The 17294-nt window shown below is 42.9% G+C and overlaps 1 protein-coding gene across 6 annotated transcripts in view; it reads left to right on the forward strand.

Moving 5' to 3' along the window:
* DIS3L2 (DIS3 like 3'-5' exoribonuclease 2) overlaps positions 1-17294 on the forward strand; it is a 353809-nt gene that overhangs the window by 202345 nt on the left and 134170 nt on the right. For all 6 annotated transcript variants that reach the window (XR_010410345.1, XM_064587245.1, XM_064587247.1 and 3 more), the window contains one exon: positions 13609-13688. Coding sequence is in view for 5 of the 6 variants with exons in the window: in XM_064587245.1 (XP_064443315.1) it covers positions 13609-13688 (80 nt within the window). In the remaining variant the exon portion in view is untranslated. The remainder of the gene's footprint in view (positions 1-13608; positions 13689-17294) is intronic.

Raw genomic sequence — 17294 nt, forward strand, 5'->3', positions numbered from 1 at the left:
CCAGGCAGCTCTCCTGCCTCCCAGGGAAAATATTTTGAGGCCTCCCAGGGACCATTGGATTCAAAGACTTGACAGGGAAGGCCCTAGAATCCTTGAAGAGCTAGGCCTTTGAAAGATTCATTGTTGTGGAATCTCCCTTTGAAAGAGGCCACTTTATCTTGCTCCTAAACATCTATAGGACAGACATAGCATTTTTTGAAAAGAAATTCTGGCTAATGTAGAAGAACAGACCTACGTAGGTAATCTGGTATGGGTAGTGTGTAATTTGAAGAATGATAGTTCCATGTTTATGGTTGCCATAACAATCATACAGTTGTGCAAAAAATGTGTATCGCTTTTATAGAAGGGAGCTGGCACCATTGTAATGATTCTTCTCATATCAGAACAACTGTTTTCAGATCTGAAAAATAGGGGTGGCTTAACCCTTCCCCAGTTAGCTCAGCATGTTCCCTGAGAAGGCTCTTTGGAGCTCCAGGGCTGTTGAAATGTATTCACCACTTACATTTGCATTTTAGCCTGATAAATGGATTGAGAATTAAGGATGATGATCCTTTCACCAGCAGGTTCTGAATTCCTAGCTTGGGAATTCAAAGGATGAGAAAAAAAATACTGTTCCTCAAATAGAAATCTAGGAGAGATGTCTAGACATAGTTAATTCCTTGACTTTGTGACTATTCTTAATTCTGTCCAGTAGAATTTAAATCCATTAAACACTGGCCTTTACCCCATTGTGTTTAAGTCTCTGATAAAGTCATATGAAAATTTGGTTACAATTTCTGTTTTATTTTTACATATTGTGTCTCTTCTGGAAATTGTAAAGCAAATTTAAAAGTGTAGTCTATTTGAGTGAAAATATATCTATGCATATTCTTTCTTTGGCTATTTCTTCCTATTTTTGTATGCCCTTTCCAAAAGAAAGTACTTGGGACATGGCTTTTTCTAACATACTAAGGATAATCTACTTTTTTTTTTTTTTTAAGATTTTTTTATTTGAGAGAGAAAGAGCACAAGCAGGGGGAGGGACAGAGGGAGAGGAAGAGGCAGACTCCTCACTGAGCAGGGAGCCCGCCTGGGGGTTCAATCCCAGGACCCCAGGATCACAACCTGAGCTCCTGAGCCAAGGCAGACACCCCAAGGATAATCTACTTTGAATAAACTTGGTATCAGAACTCCATATGTGAATTTTCAGGTTAAGGGTGAAAAATAGTCAGATTTGGATTTGGTACCTAAAAATGAAGTCATTGTCAACTTAGTCAACATAGAGAAACTTTTCCTGAAAGAAATTTGGGGTATTTATTACTTCAGCCAAAATACTTCTGGGGAGTTTAAATCTTAAGATAAAGTATGGAACTAAGGGTAACTAGAAAAGATGTCAATTTCCATTGAAATGAAACTTCTCAGTCTACTTCACTTCTTTTAACACTGTCTCTTTTAAATTCCTGTCCCATTAAATCAAAGCTCTGCAGCTCCATGACCTTATATAAGTTACCTAATCTCTCTGTGCCTCAGTTTCCCCATGCACAAAATGAGAGCAAAAATAATACTCACCATTATTATAATTCTGTTCTCTTAAGAGGTGATTTCTAGGAGGTAGAGAATAAAAGTGTTTTCAGTGAGAGCCAGATTTCCCATATATTGAAGAGCTCTAGTATGTTTATACACTCTGAAGATTTTGTGCATTGTATAGAACTTTTATGCTTAAATTTTTAACACTCTATATTTAGGGACTTCGATATTTGATTCCTATGTGGGAGCATTTCCTGGAAGTTTATTGCTACTTCATTTTGTCTGATTTTGAAACTTAATATGTATCAATCAGTATTCCCTGTTTTAACCCCACTCTGATGTTTTAAATCTCAATTATAGGAAACTGTACTCACAGAGGTAAAAGAAGAAAGAGAGCTGTTCAGAGAGAGAGCTTTGGATATAGAGACTTTCTGGGCCCAGTGGACTCTGCTGCTCTCGTTGCTCCCTTAGGCATGCAGAGCTGCATTCTGAACCCCTGCAGGCCTAGATTTAAGACTTCTTGGACAGAAAGTAAAAGAACGCAGAGGCCAAGCCATCTTTGCTCTACCTACAAACTCTCTCAGTTGAGTTGTGCCCAATTGTTCATTGCCTTCAGGTAAACTAATTTGATGAATTCTGGGCCCTTGCACAAGCTCTTCCTTTTGTCCTAGTCTTTCTTCCCTGGTGTAACCCACGCCTTGCTTCCCTTACTCTTCAGGTCATCTTCAAATGTCATCATCTCATTTGTGACTACCCTGGCTATCCTAATTGTAATCAGCACTTACAACCTGCCCCCCCCCCCGCCGCCCCCACCGCTGCAAGCTCTGTTCTATTTTTTCTTCCTTTTTTTTTTTCTTAACTCCACAGCACTTAATTACAATACTGTTTATGTTCTGTCTCCTCCACCACTAGAATATCAGTGGGTAGGCATCATTGTTCTCAAATGCGTCTCAAACACCTAGAACAGTAGATGCCCAGTAAATATTGAGTGAAGGAATTTTGGCCTTCTTTCTCTTGACATCTGATACCTTTTTTATATTGATGTTCCACTGGTTCTTACAACTTAGATTTGTTCTTGACACAAAATAAGTGAAAATTATTATGAAAAAAACTACAGTTATACACAATTATAAATCATTTGGAACAAGAAAGATGTGGGCCTTTTTCTTGAGAAAAGTCACGTTTGAAGGGCTACGTGGTGAAAGAGGGAGCCAGCTTTAATTCTTTGGGGCTGTAAATAGCTAAATTATGAAGTTTTTCAGAATCAGTTGTCAATTCAGCATACGAAGTTACTTTCTGATAGAGCTCTGTAAATTGAATGGCTGGCCTAAGGAGGCAATGAACTTTACTACCCACCCCTATTCCCAGTATTCAAGATGTGAGTTGATCTGTCTGATTGACTTCAGTCTGGAATCATTTGGGGGATAAAATATGGACTGGGGTGACTTCTAAAGAACTTCCAATTGTGATGATTCTATGAATCTAGTCTCTGAACTGATATGAAATAATTTCCAAGATTTATTGTTAAGTGAAAAAAGCAAGTTGCAAAAGAGTTTGTAGTATTTGACTGTGTAAGAAAGAAGAAAAGAAAAAAGAATATCAGAGGCACCTGGGTGGCTCAGTTGGTTAACCGTCTGCCTTCTGCTCAGGTCATGATCCTGGGGTCCTTGGATGGGAGTCGGCTTCTCCCTCTCCCTCTGCCCCTCCCCCCTGCTTGTGCCCTCTCTCATGCTCTCCCTCAAATAAATAAATAAAAATCTTCAATTAAAAAAAAGAAAAAAGAATATCAAAAAGAAAAGCTGAAACACAGGATACACCAGAATATGATGAAAATAGTTAATCTCGGGGCACCTGGGTGGCTCAGTCCTTAAGCGTCTGCCTTCGGCTCGGGTCATGATCCCAGGGTTCTGGGATTGAGCCCCCCATCGGGCTCCCCGCTCGGCAGGGAGTCTGCTTCTCCCTCTCCCACTCCCCCCTGCTTGTGCTCCCTCTCTCGCTGTGTCTCTCTCTGTCAAATAAATAAATAAAATCTTAAAAAAAAAAAAGAAAATAGTTATCTCTAGGGGATAGGCAGGAACAAGGCAGGAAGGTAGAGCTGAGAGTAAGACTTCTGTGAGTACACTTGAACTTTGAACCATTTTTAAATGTTTTAAATGTTCAACGATAAAATGAAATCAAATCTAAAAGGAGGTGAAAGCAAAATCTCTAAAACTGACATAAAACAAAAACTGGTGGTCCCAATGTTTATCAAATGCATAGCATCACCACATACAGAAAAAAGAATTAATTCAAATAATTTCAGCACTGTACTTTTGAGCACTCTAACTGTATACTTTTAGTGACCATATTTTAAGGATAAAACTCCAAAGAAATCTTAACAGGTTCTTTGTTGCTAGTGGTATTGGGATTATAATTCTGAAACCGTTCAGAATATTGAGGCCATTGGGTGCCAAGGTTCTCACTGGGAGAATGAAGATACAAATATGGAATAGGAGAAGATGAGAAGAACTCTGTAATATAACGTATCAGTTGGTCATTCGGAGTGTCAGTATGAACTCATGATTTTTAAGCAGTATTTTAGGTTGAACTACATGAAATTGACAATTTTTAGGCCACAAGTAGTCAAATATCAACAGTTTCAATGATTTAACTCAGTATTTTCTAATTCTCCTCAATAAAAGGGACTAGAAGCCATGATACCCCAGTAATAATGAGCACAGAAATCTAGTGCCCTATACTGGTTTTTAAATATCATTCATTCCCTGCCAGAGGGAATCAGGGCTCCTTAGGGAAGTGGGTGATTATTAGTCTGGGGCAGGTAATGTATAAGGTGAGCCTGAAACATTTCCTATGCCAAAAGGCATAGAAGTGCTCAAAGATTTATTAAGGAAGACATACCACAAGGACACAGGAGATCACTTGAAAGAGCTCCCACAGCCTAATTTGGTACAATTTGAGTATCAGAAAGAACAGTAATTTTAATAGATTATAATACATTGAATTAAAAAAAAAATCAGTGAATCTGGGGCGCCTGGGTGGCTCATTTGGTTAAGCGTTTGACTCTTCATTTTGGTTCAGATCATGATCTCAGGGTTGTGAGATTGAGCCAGGCGTCGGGCCCCGTGCTGGGCATGGAGCCTGCTTAAGATTCTCTCTCTCCCTCTCCTTTTGCTCTCCCCACCCCCCGCCCAGCTCTCTCCCTCTCTTTAAAAAAAAAAAAAAAAAAAAAATCAGTGAATCTGTAATGATATTCAAAATAAAACAAACATTTTAAAACAAACAATTTAAAACAAACAGGAAAAGCTCTTGACAGAAGAGAGCCCACTAGTAAATGTATTTATTATAGGATCTGAAAAGCACCATTTTATAACTTGCAGAGTTATATCAATTCAGGCAAAAATCACCAGTGGATGCTAAAATCATTGCTTGAAGTATTCTTTGAGAACAAGATATTCACATTATCTAAAAGTCTTATTCCACAGATTATTCATTAAATACAGAGAGTAAAAGGTAACCTTAAGATAGAAAAACTGGCTATTAGCATCTTAACCAGGTAATCAAATCCCATAGCCTGACAGTTTGTGCCTTCTGAAGGAGTGCAATGTGAGTACACACTATCACCTGTGAAGTATTCAACCTAGAATGTTCACTCTGAATCTACTCGAGACTTAAAACCTAACTTTCCATTTGGGAAATTCAGAGAAGATTAATTTTGCCACATTTGATTTCCTTCTGTCCCTTCCTTTCTTCTACCTTCCATGAGGAAACAAGCTGATAAATCCAGAACATAAGACATACTACAAGGCATCTGGCCTGGACTCTTCAAAAAGCAATGTTATGTTTAAAAGAAAAAAGGATGGATTGTTTTACATTAAACAGACTAAAGAGACATAACTACCAAATACTGTGTGTAAACCTTGATTAGATCCTAGATCAGGAGGAAAACAAAGAGCTAAAGAAACTTTTGAGGGACAGTTGAAGTTCAACATTTAAATATGATCTGTAAGTCGGATGTAGGGAATTGTTAGTCTCCTTGTCTGTGGTAACAGTACTGTGGTTCTGTAGAAGAATGGCCTTATTCTTAGAAAATGCATGCTAAAGTATGGAGGGGTGAAGTATCATCTCTGCAACGTAAGTTTAAACAGTTCAGATGTAAAAAAAAAAAAAAGATCTAGATATATGAAAGGGGAGGGTTAGAGAGAGGAGAGAGATAAAGTGAATATGGGCAAAGTGTTGACATTTGATGAATCTTGATGAGAAGTATATGGATGTTCATCCTAAATGTTCTACAGTGTTCTTCCAACTTTCCTAAAAGTTTAACGTTTTTCAAAATGAAAATTGAGGGGAATTGTAGCACATTCTTTGAGTTGAAACCATGGCTTTCCTGGCTGATGCCATAGGCCCTGGCTCCCACAGTTCTGGCCAGCCTTGTCCCACGGCCTCCACTCCCGAGTGTTGTTTGTTGAAGTACAAAAAGTGGCAAAGATTGATGGGAGGTTCAGTGAGTGAGTGAATGTAACTGGGAAGACCATTTCAGTTGGTTCTAATTCAGTCTCATCCTATCTGTGTCCTTTAGAAAGTAACCCAACAACTACGTTCAATTGGTCTAGAATTTTGCTGACGCTTGAGGTTGAACTTCTGTGGGCCCTATGTTACAAACCCAGGGTCATGTAAAAAAGAGCCTGCCCAGGCCAGTGCTCTGTTTCTTCAGCTCACTCTGTGGCCTCCGATGTGTCACTTCATCACTGGTGGGGGAGAGAGGGACAGATGGACCAAGGTCTCTTTCTGCTTTAAATAGACCTTAGTCTTTTTCTGTTCTGAAAAATCTGGGATTTGTGTCAGACCTTGTAGCATCTGTTGTGGCAGGAGGGCTGAGTGAAAGAGTATTAACATTTCCAAGCTGCCATCAGAAAAAAATAAAAGGTCCAGCTCTGCTACACCACGGGGGGCGGCCCTCAGTTTGGACAATGCTCCCAGCTCCCTTTGCCTGAGAAAAGTCAAATAGAAATGGAAGCTCAGACAAATTCAGCATCTGACTCAACTGGACTGTCCAGCACCCATCTGGCTGGGCTCTCTACATGGTAGCCCGTGGATGAGCGCCCCGGCTATTTAGTTGATTTTCCTGCTGTAGTTTACCTAACATTTTCTGGTTTCTTTTTTTTTTTAAGATTTTATTTATTTATTTGACAGAAAGAGACACAGCAAGAGAGGGAACACAAGCAGGGGGAGAGGGAGAGGGAGAAGCAGGCTTCCCACTGAACAGGTAGCCTGATACGGGGCTCGATCCCAGGACCCCGGGATCATGACCTGAGCCAAAGGCAGATGCTTAACCAACTGAGCCACCCAGGCGCCCCCATTTTCTGGTTTCTGTATAAACTCCGATACCATCTCATCAAAGAAAGTGTTTGTGTGAAAATTGTATTCTTTAACCTCTTAAGGTTAGTTCTTAAATTGTTTCCGTTCCTTTTCACCCATTCACCATCACTGACCTAGATCCTTCACAGCAGAATTGCTTGCTATCAAGGAGACAAACTGAGAGTCATGGACAGAGGAGAGGAGTGCCTCTATAAATTTTGTTAGTCTGGAGATGGTCCCTCAACCACAGTTTGTAAAACACTGTTTTATGAGAAAAGAAGATGGGATGAAGACAGAAAAGGACGCCCTTGGAAACAATAACACTGTGGTGTGACCACAGGCTTGCACGCCAGGAGGTCATGAGTTCTAATCCTAAATGTATTTCCCAAGACGCAGTGGCAAAGTTGAATGGAAAAGTGCTAACGAGAGCCCTTTGGTCATTTGCTCATTCACTTATCCATCAGCTATTCCTTCCGTGTGTGCCTTCCACGTGCTAGAGGAGACACAGAGCCAGACCTTGAGGAGCACCCAGCCCTGTCACAGTGAGAACACATATCCCTAAATCCCCGCCAGCATGCTGGTGAAAATGACCAGCACCACCGGAGAGGGGCAGGCTGCAGGCATGGGCGGGACAGTGGACGAGAAGCGCTCTCCACTCGGTGGAACCACAGAAGGTTCCCTGGAAAAAAGATGGCTTTGTGTAGCCAGTCTTTTAAAAGCTAGGTCGGTCTTAGACATTGGAGATTGGCTGAGTGAACGTCCACATGTCAGGAACAGCACAATGTTTCAGAGACCAGAGGGTACAGAGGAAAGTTTGGCACAAAAGGTACCATGTTGGGACTAAGCAGACTAGCTGGAAAAATCCAGGTTGGGGCCGTATCATGAAAGGCTTTGAATTCTAAGCTGCATTTCTATTTTACTCAGTAAGGAGTGGATAAAGGTTTTTGACCAGATTAATCTGGCAGCACCTGTGACCTTAGGGAGAGCAATTTCTTTTTCTCTTTTTTTAAGTAGGCTCCACGCCCAGCATGGAGCTCAGCGCACGGCTGGAACTCTGGACCCAGAGATGAAGACCTGGGCTAAGATCAGGAGTCGGAAGTGTAACCGACTGAGCCCCCAGGCGCCCCACAGGGAGAGCAGTTTCTGTGAGGGGTAGGGGCCGTGGCCAAACTCCAGAGAGGTGACTGTAGTGACAAAGTGGGGAGGCAGTGTTGCCATGGAGACTACCCAGCTGCCTCCAGCTGCAAGGAGGCAGAGGTGCTGGTGCCTTGAGGAAGGAGAGGACGCAGGGTCAGAGGAAGAGTGACAGAGGAACAGAAATTCTTTCTATGGTTTTATTCCCTGGGATTCGTGGCAAGGTCTCAAGGGATTAGAGAAAGCTTTGAGTTATTTTTCCTGTCTTCTTTTCCGGGACCAGTGGCTTTGAGGAGGACAATCTTAGAAGTTTTCTGTCACTTTATTTATTTATTTATTTTTAAAGATTTTATTTATTTATTCATGAGAGACAGAGAGAGAGACAGAGGCAGAGGGAGAAGCAGGCTCCCCGCGGAGCAGGGAGCCCGATGCGGGACTCAATCCCAGGACCCTGGGATCATGACCCGAGCCGAAGGCAGACACTTAACCGACTGGGCCACCCAGGCGTCCCGTTTTCTGTCACTTTAAAAAGTTCTACTAAGCCCTTCAGTCACGTGCCTTCAGAAATTTTGGTTACATAACGTTGCACTGAATTGGAATTCTGCAGCCTCATGAACTGGAGTCTCATTCTTTCCCTCCCCCATCTGGCACTTGATTTCCTGTGGGTCAGGGTTAGCTTCTTTCTAACCATTGTTGCGGAACTCTTTAAATATTTGGTCTCACAGGTTCTAAAAGCTGGCAGGCCAGGCTGCTCCCTGCAGGTTGTGAGACCAGAGCCTCCAGAAAAGGAGCCAGTAAAATCCCCAGCATGTTAACAGAGTGTAACAGCTGCACAGAGCCCCACCCCCGTGGGGCTGGGCTCCCGAGAGCTGAGGCCGCCAGCTCCCGGCCGCTGTGGCCCATGCCCAGAAGGAGCCCTCATGCACCACATCGTGGCCGGTTCGTAATTGTGGTGATGACAACAGATTAAATCACTGGCTCTCAGCGCTGAGGACTGGGGTTTGTCAGGGTCACTCACTGTTCCCTTGCTTCTCCCAATTTTCCATAGTGAGCGAGCAAGTTTGGAGGGCACTGCTACAGTACAAATACTTGTTGGGAGTTCTCCAAGTTTTACTCTGTCTAGAAGTTAGTTCTTTTAGTAGCCCATACTGAAGGTCTTCTTTTCTTCCAGCATCCCCTTCAATGTGATTCTGAAATGTTGTAACCCCTTAATCTATGCATGTACATACTTACACCCTGCTTTAAAAAAAAAAAAAAAAGTATTTAAGGTACCTAGCAGGTATACATATAATGCAGTTAATTTTTTAAAATTAGGATATAAGGGAAAAGGAAAAATAAGTGGGATAATTAGTCACAGCCAGGATAAAGGTGAGTTCACAGAGTTCAGATGACAAATAAGATCCTTTTGAGGCAAGTCTCAATAGTTTACTGAGTTCCTAGGAGCCAAAGCAAAGAGGGAAGCGTAAAAGATACAAACCATTAACTCAAGAGGGTAGGAGTGGGTCCTTGCCCTTTATAAACTTCCCCCCAGAAGCACTCATCAAAGGGGCCCCGAGTGAGTGGTTGGAACAGAGCCCTCATCAGCTTCCCTGCAGTGGACAGCATAGCCATTCTATTGACTTCTTGCCATGATCCTTGAGGTAGGCTTCGTGGCAAGACTCCATCTGGGATAAGAACTCCACTGGAAGCCTGTGCAGGGTCCAGTTCATCACTTCTCAAAGGGTAGTCTCCTGAGGAACCTGTTGCATCTGGGAGATGCTCTTGCCACAAAAAAAACAACCCAGATCAAATAGGTATGGCAAGAATTGCAAAGCAACAGCTCATTGAAGGCTCTTAGAAGTCCCTTATGGCCCAGCATTTCCCAAACTAATTTAATCATCAGACCTTTAAAAAAAAAAAAAAAAAAAAACTTGGTGCACTGGGGATCATTGATCTAAAACAGGGGTCAGCAAACTTTCTGTTAAGGGCCAGACAGATAATATTAAGTAGACAGTCTGTGTCATGACTACTCAGCTCTGCCATTATAGCCAAAAAGCATGGCTATGTTCATTTATGGACACTGAGATTTGAATTTCATATAACTTTCCCATGTCATGAAATAATATTCTTCTTTTGGTTTTTCCCAACCATTTAGAAATGCAAAAGCCATTCTTATCCCACAGGTCATTCAAAAACAGGTGACAGGCCCTTTTTGGTCCGTGGCTATAGTTTGCTGTCCCATGATCAAGGATAGTGTTTGGATGATATATCTTTCCAGCAAGCCTTCCTGATTACTGTTCCTCAGAGTTGTTTTAATTTAGACTTTTATGTTTCTGGTTTCAGAGCAGATTAAAACAAAAAAAAGTAGTAGAGAGTTGGGTTGAGTGTTCAGACTAGTCTAAGATTTTTCTCAGAAACAGTGGCTCCTCTTAAAGAAATTTACAACTTAAAACTGAAGCCCTGAAGTTTTAGTCTGTCATGTGTGTCTGCACTAATTGGACACTGTAATGCTTTAGTGGGCGTCATTCATTCATTGAAATAAAAGCCAAAGCACCCAGAAACATTTAATGTTAAGAAAACATAACTTCCTTTTCAGCAATCTAAGTAAACCAGTCAACTGTGGCCCCTACCAAGCTAACAGTATTCTTTTTGATTTTTGACTAAAGGGACATTCTTTCAGCTTCTTATGATGTCACTAAGGAAGGAGGATCAAAACATTCCCGCCTCCAAGTCTGACATTTTATTTTCAGTTCAACAAGTATTTATGGAGCACTCAGTGAATATATAAAGCATTTTGCCAGCTTTTATGGAGGCTACAAAAAGGAACAAGCAGTCAGTTCCTTCCTTGCCTTGTGAATCAAGTTCAAGGTCCTCACCAATTCAGAGCCCATTACTTTGGTGTCAGGATTAATTTCACTTCCCTGTCTCTTGCTGTCAGCGTGCGTGCATTCATTCAGCAAACACTTGGGAGTTGCAGCCTCTGTACATAACACTGCAACACAGCCTTCGGGGAGCTTACTTTCCAGGGAACATGTGGTGTTTCTCTTTTCATCTGGCACTGTGCCATATTTACGTCTTTTTAGATGGTGGAACAGAAATTATTTCTTTATATCCCGAGACCACCACATTTATGTTCCCCCCACTGTCAGCACCTCTTCTTCAATTGTTTAGTGAGAAGACTGGATGGCCTGAGAAGCCACTCTTCCTAGGACTGCACTCTATAAATGTTCTTGTGTCTTCCACCTGAGTCGCGCCCAACTTTCCTCGCCCTCTTCTCTTTGTACACCAGTGAGTTTATAGTTTTACATGACTCATCACTTTAAAGCTATTCACTGTATTCTGCAGTACGAGTCTACAAAGTTGCCAAACGTCTTTATAAGCAATATTATGTATGTGATGGACAATTATTTTTTGTTGGGGGGAGATTATCTGCAGTGCTGATTTTTTTCCACTTATGAAAGTAATAGTTATAGTGAAAATTTTGAATAATATGGAAAAGCATAGAGGGAAATTTTAGTAATTGCAACACCTATTCATCAACTCTATTAACAATGAATGCATATCTTTTACTTCCCTTGATTCAAAAATCATACTTAAAATTGTTTATTTTTAGCAGCACCTGGGTGGCTCAGTTGGTTAAGTGTCCAACTCCCGGTTTTGGCTCAGGTCATGATCTTGGGGTTATGAGATCAAGCCCCATGTCACTCAGTATAGAGTCGGCTTGGGATTCTCTCCCTTTCCCTTTCCCTCTCCCTCCCCCTGTACCCCTCTGCCTCTCTGCCCCTCTCCCTGCTTGCATATTCTCTCTCTCTCTCAAATAAAATCTTTTTTAAAATTTTAATTTTTAAATTAATGAACAGTGAAGTTGACCTTGTACAGTTATATGAATTTTAAGACATGTATAGATTCATGTAACCACCATGAGAGTCAAGATACAGGAAAGCTCTGTTCTCCCACAACAAGCACCCTCAGCCCTGGCAACCACTGATCTGCTGTCATAGAATTTTGTCTTTTTGAGACTGCCATAGAAATGGAATTATACATTATACAAGCTCATGAGAATGGTGTTTTTAACTTAGTGTAGAAACTTTGAGATTTCAAGTTGTTAACATGTAGGAGCAATTAGTTCCTTTTTGTTGCTAATTAGTATTCCCTTGTATAGATGTACCACAGTTTGGTTATCTGTATATTCATTTACCATTTAAGAGTCTGTCTGTCTTTTTAACATTTTGACATTTCTCAAATCCTGAAATACATTAAAATCAATGTATATATTTAATGTGGTCGGGGTTTTTGTTTCCCTAAAAAGCTATTGTTGAATTGATGGGGCATCTTAGAATGGATACTGTCCTAGGACCGAGCTATTGCAGGGGTGAGCTGATCGCCGTGGGGGGTCAGAGTGGGCTGCTGAGGGTTATTAGGAGTAAGGGGACAGAGGAGGGAAGGCCCCAAGAGCTTTGCAAGCCAGCACCAGAGCCAGCTTGGCAGTCTCTGAGGGCTTTGGGGACACTTTAAGCAGAAGAGCGACCCAAGGAAAGAAGTTTGTACAAACCAAACCAGTCTAATTGTGGCGGGTACCAGGATTCTTCCCATCATGAGTGCTGATGCATCCGGAGGAGACCAGGCCATGGAAGCGGTGCTACCGCTTGTACTGAGGACATGGAGGGAGAACTTGGGAAGAGTCCAGAGGCAGCAGAGGGCACCAGCTAGAGAGCCTTTGTGGGGGAGGGCAGGTGCCTCCTGCCAAGCACCCCAAGCCCCAGGCCAGTGCCTGGGGAGGGAAGGCAGGAGGTGGGAAGAACTGTGGACAGACTGCCCAAACCGCAGGTATTTATGTGGCTGGATTGGTGCCTGGGTAGGGCATATTATTTGGGAAGCTCTAAAGCAAAACGAGAATGTCCCCACACTTCACAGATTAAGAGGGAGATATGCGTAGGGGTAGTATGTGAAGATAAGGGGAGAGAGGGCATACTGATTCTGTGAGCTTGGGTGAAATATACAATTATTCCATGGAAACAACCTGATCAGGTACATTTCCAAGTATAGTTGTATTATGGCTAACTGTATGGCCCAAAGTTTTTTTTGGTAAAACTTATTCTTGGGTCCTCTCCCCTTTGTCACAACAAGTCAGATGCCTTATTCTTTGGCAAACCCCCACTTTGGCGAGATAGGAGAAGGAGCAGTAAGTCATCCTCACATACATCCGTGAAGGACAGGTTCCCATTAGCCACTGAGGAAGAGGGAGGCAAAAGCAAGAACTTACCTTCAGAGAGTAATTTACCAAAGGCACTTGCTCCTCATGTCAGAAAACTTTCTGGGAAGCCTCGTCCATGGAAGCCACCTCACTCTACCCATTCACACTTCTTGCTCAGGCTCAAGGAGAAGTAGGTGCCAGTTCACAGAAAGAGGAAGACCCTCAGAGATACTATGGAGTCTTGGTAGCTTCCCACATTTGTCTCTCCCATCTCACTGTTGACTAAAGATCCCCTTCTCAGAGAGCCATGACAGAAGTCACTCTTCCCTTTGCCTACCATTTGCACATTTGCAAAGTAACCGTTCTTTAAAACTCTAGTACAGTGGGGTAAAGGCTCTAGTATTTGTGGCATTGCTAATCCTATCTTCAATCTTTCCTAGGAAAGACTGTGTCTTCACCATTGACCCATCAACTGCCCGCGACCTCGATGATGCCCTCTCCTGCAAGCCACTTGCTGATGGTAGGATGGAAATTTCTATACTTTTCTGGGTAGCAGGCCATCTGCGTGCCTTTCTGGTCAGCCTGGCTGCTGTGTATTCCCCAGGCGATATAATGTGAAGGGTTGGGTTTGCTTTGTTCCTAAGACTTCACAGTATGGCACTTAAAGATTGTGTTCCTGTGGTGACTTTGACAAGGGTGAAAATAAGAAAGGTCCTCTCCCCGGGACTCTTCTGGGCCTCCGCAGATGCAGCAGGGAGGGCAGGACTATTTCCAGGCCTTGGCTCCTCAGGAAGTTGCAGTTTGGGTGCAGTGTGTTCAGGAAGAAAGCCCTTAAGCTCTGCTTAGGAGAAGCATTGGGTTCTTCACCTGCAGTTACCAACAGACTGGGATGATTTGGAGGTACTCTCCAAAGGCATACTCAGCACTGGGTAGTAGGAGCACCTTCCCTACCGAATGCCCCCCAGACCTGCACTGGAGAAGCCTGCCCTACTCCCAGCAGGTCTTCATCTGTCCAGCAGATTACGAAAGGCAGCTGGTAGGGGCTCTTTAAACATTCTTTTGGGATGGAACTAAGCAGGAAAGAGTATGGGATTTGAAAATTATGAGGTGCCAGAAATCACAGGCTGCCCAGTAGCTGCCCAGTGTGAGAAGAGCAAACTCTATCAATCCCCGTTCTAATGCCCCTCCCATGTGCTGCTTCTAGTCTAGCTACTTCTTGCCCCTCTCTAGGCTGGCGTCTAGGTGACTGCCTTGGCTTTAGTCATTCTTGGATACAGCTTTAGCACTGTCGTGGGCTTTGACGGCTTGCTGATGATGGGTATCCACCCTTGAGGTTTCAGTCTGCGGCAAAGTCTTTTAAAATATTGCCGAGGTGTCTGTATCTCATTGACGTAAAACCCCACATAGGTTCCGTGTGTGATCTCTTCTCTACTGTAGTAGGCAGTGAAGATTAGTAGCTGGAGGCTGAGAGACAGAAAACGTCATTGCCTAAAAATGCTTTTACCTTCTTTTAGTGGGAGTCCTCCTTGAAACTGCAGGCAAGGTTGCTCAGTAATTTCAACTAAAAAAAATTGAAAGAAGCATAAAACATAAAGAGAGAAAAGTTCCCCTAGAAATTTTGGAATAATTACAGATTTTTAAAATCCAGAATGTGAGTAGCCTACTTAAAAAAGCAAATACTGGGTTGGGTTCTCGTCTTCTGAACAACATTTGCTAAGTGCAAAGGCTTGAGCATGTCACTCTATGTGAGCTCCAGCATGAAAAGTGCTCCCAGGCAAGAAGCCTGGTAACAATGAACCTCACTTCCTGTATTTCCCTTCTCTCTGGGTTCACAGCCCTGCTCTGTTTGGAGTCTAATGCTTGAAAAAAGTTGTTGCATTTATCTTGTCCACTTTTATAGCTGTCAGTGCAGAAGGCAAGATGTAGCAGCTGTTACCGCATCTCGGCTGGCCTGGATGGTATTCTTGCAGGGACCCCAGAGAGCAGGCATGTGTCCTGCCCCACTCGCTCCATACACTACACACTACGTCTGCTGTCTAGGGTAGCAGAGTACCAGCAGAGGGTTCTGGTAGGGAAGTGGTAAAAGATAGGGCAGGAAAAGTAGATTGGGCACAAATGGTTTGTAAATTACCAACCAAAGAATGTTCTGTGCCAGACAATTGAAAACCAGTTGTTTTCAATCTCTTGTTCAAGGAGAGCAGTCAAAGTAAGGAAAATAATTTAGCAGTACAAGATGAAGGAGAAGGAGGCAAAGTAGAGGCAGAGAAGCTTCGTAATTACTTATGGAAATGGGTCATAAACGGGACCGGGGGTGGTGGCAATACTAAGGAGGGTGGGGAGGGCAGATGTGACAAAGGGGTAATGACTGAAGAATCACTGGAAATGGATGTTGGGGTTGAGGGAGAGGAGTCTTTGCACTACCCAAAGTGGAGGAGAAGTTTCAACCTGGATGATGCAGAGATGAAATTTACAAGTTAGAAGCCAGGGCAGCGAGAGGACAAGCCGGTTTGGGAGAGACCGTGTCTACATGCAGTTGACTGTCAGATGATACACATTTATCTAAGCCGCCAGACATCCTTTTCAGAGGAGGTGGGGACAAATAAGCTAAATGTATGTAGTCCATAGAACTACATACACAGAGAGCCCTGGAGGAAAGTAGACAACTCACCAAAATGCAAGCAGCAATTTTATTAGGATGATGGGATCATAAGTGATTTTTCTCTTTTCTCTAGTTTCCACATTTTTATAATGTGGTAATAATAGTTTTGTAATGAAAAAAAGTTTTGTAATAAAAAAAAATTATGAGGTGCCAGAAATCACAGGCTGCCCAGTAGCGCACTGCACCAGGTGATCAGATACCTTCCATCTGCTTAGTTATTCCCGCATTCCAGAGGAGTCATTAACATCTGGTCATTTGGCAGAGCAGCAGAAAAAGGACATGGAAAAGCAGTCAGGGAAGAATCCGAAAAGGCTGGAGTTGGTCAGTCAAGTGGTTTTATGGTGGCACTTCTACAGTTGGCCTTTGGGACAAGGGTTTCTGCCAAGGCTATTTATCCAGGGGGATGAAAAGCGAAAGTCAATTCCAGTTTGGATTGGGGCGAGGTTGGCTGAGTTTGGGTTCCGTTAGTTACCAGTTCATGTCCATTTTTGCTTAGAGGAAAAAACGTTTAATGTTTCAAGAAGCAAATCATGTTTTCTGGGCATATTTACATCAACTATAACCATTTTTATTTAAAGAAAATATAGAGGTCAGACTTCCCTTTGGACCTGTTAAAATCATCTGAATGACTGTTCTGTGCAAATAAGATACTCAGACAGATGTTAACTTTATCTGGTCCTCACTGTCCCATTCTTTGGAGTTCACATGTACCCTTGGGACTTGGGACTAGTATCTCCTATAGGTGTGAGACTTAGACCTTACAGCCTGCAGATCAGTTCTGCAGAAAGGCAGTGACACCTGTTTTCTGGGATGTCAGGATTATGTCAGCAGGCTGAGGAGGGGGTGCCCCCTCCCCTCAAGGAATCTCAGCTCTGGAAGGGATTCTACCAGTCCTGCTGGTTCCCTGCCTCCTGGAGCTTAAAAATACACTTGAGCGAAACGTTCCCCTGAGTATTACCCGGCCCGCTAACTTGAACATGGAGCAATCCACTCAAGAAAATATTGAATGATGCAAGTGAACAAGAGCGGTGTTATAAAGATAACCCAGAATCTAAAGGTGGTAAATCACACACCTCCTGTGTCTTATTGCTATAACAGATCACCTGCAACACACCTCACAGTTGACCTCACCGCTCCGGTGTGGAGTGCCACGGTTGTCCCATCACCCTCTGGTTTTCAGATTACCTCCACAGCATCCACTTACTGGATATCCAGATTGCATTTTAACTCTCTACCTTATAGGCAGCCCATTCAGCCTGAAGATTGCATGACCGTTAGGAAATCCTTCCCTGTCGTGGTCTGAAATACTGCTGTCTTGCTGTGTTTCCTTCCGTTGGTCCCGTGCGTCCCTGTTGGGGCTTCCAGAACAAGTCTTGTCTCTCATGTGGGCATGCCCGAGGTACTGAGTAAGAGCTGGCATGCACCCCTGCGTCACCACTCCTCCGCTGAGCATCCTTTATGTTCTTC

The sequence above is a fragment of the Mirounga angustirostris genome, unplaced genomic scaffold, assembly GCF_029215605.1.
Source record: "Mirounga angustirostris isolate CCGP_5_RB_7025 unplaced genomic scaffold, mMirAng1.0.hap1 SCAF_3, whole genome shotgun sequence".
NCBI classification, from domain to species: Eukaryota; Metazoa; Chordata; class Mammalia; order Carnivora; family Phocidae; genus Mirounga; species Mirounga angustirostris.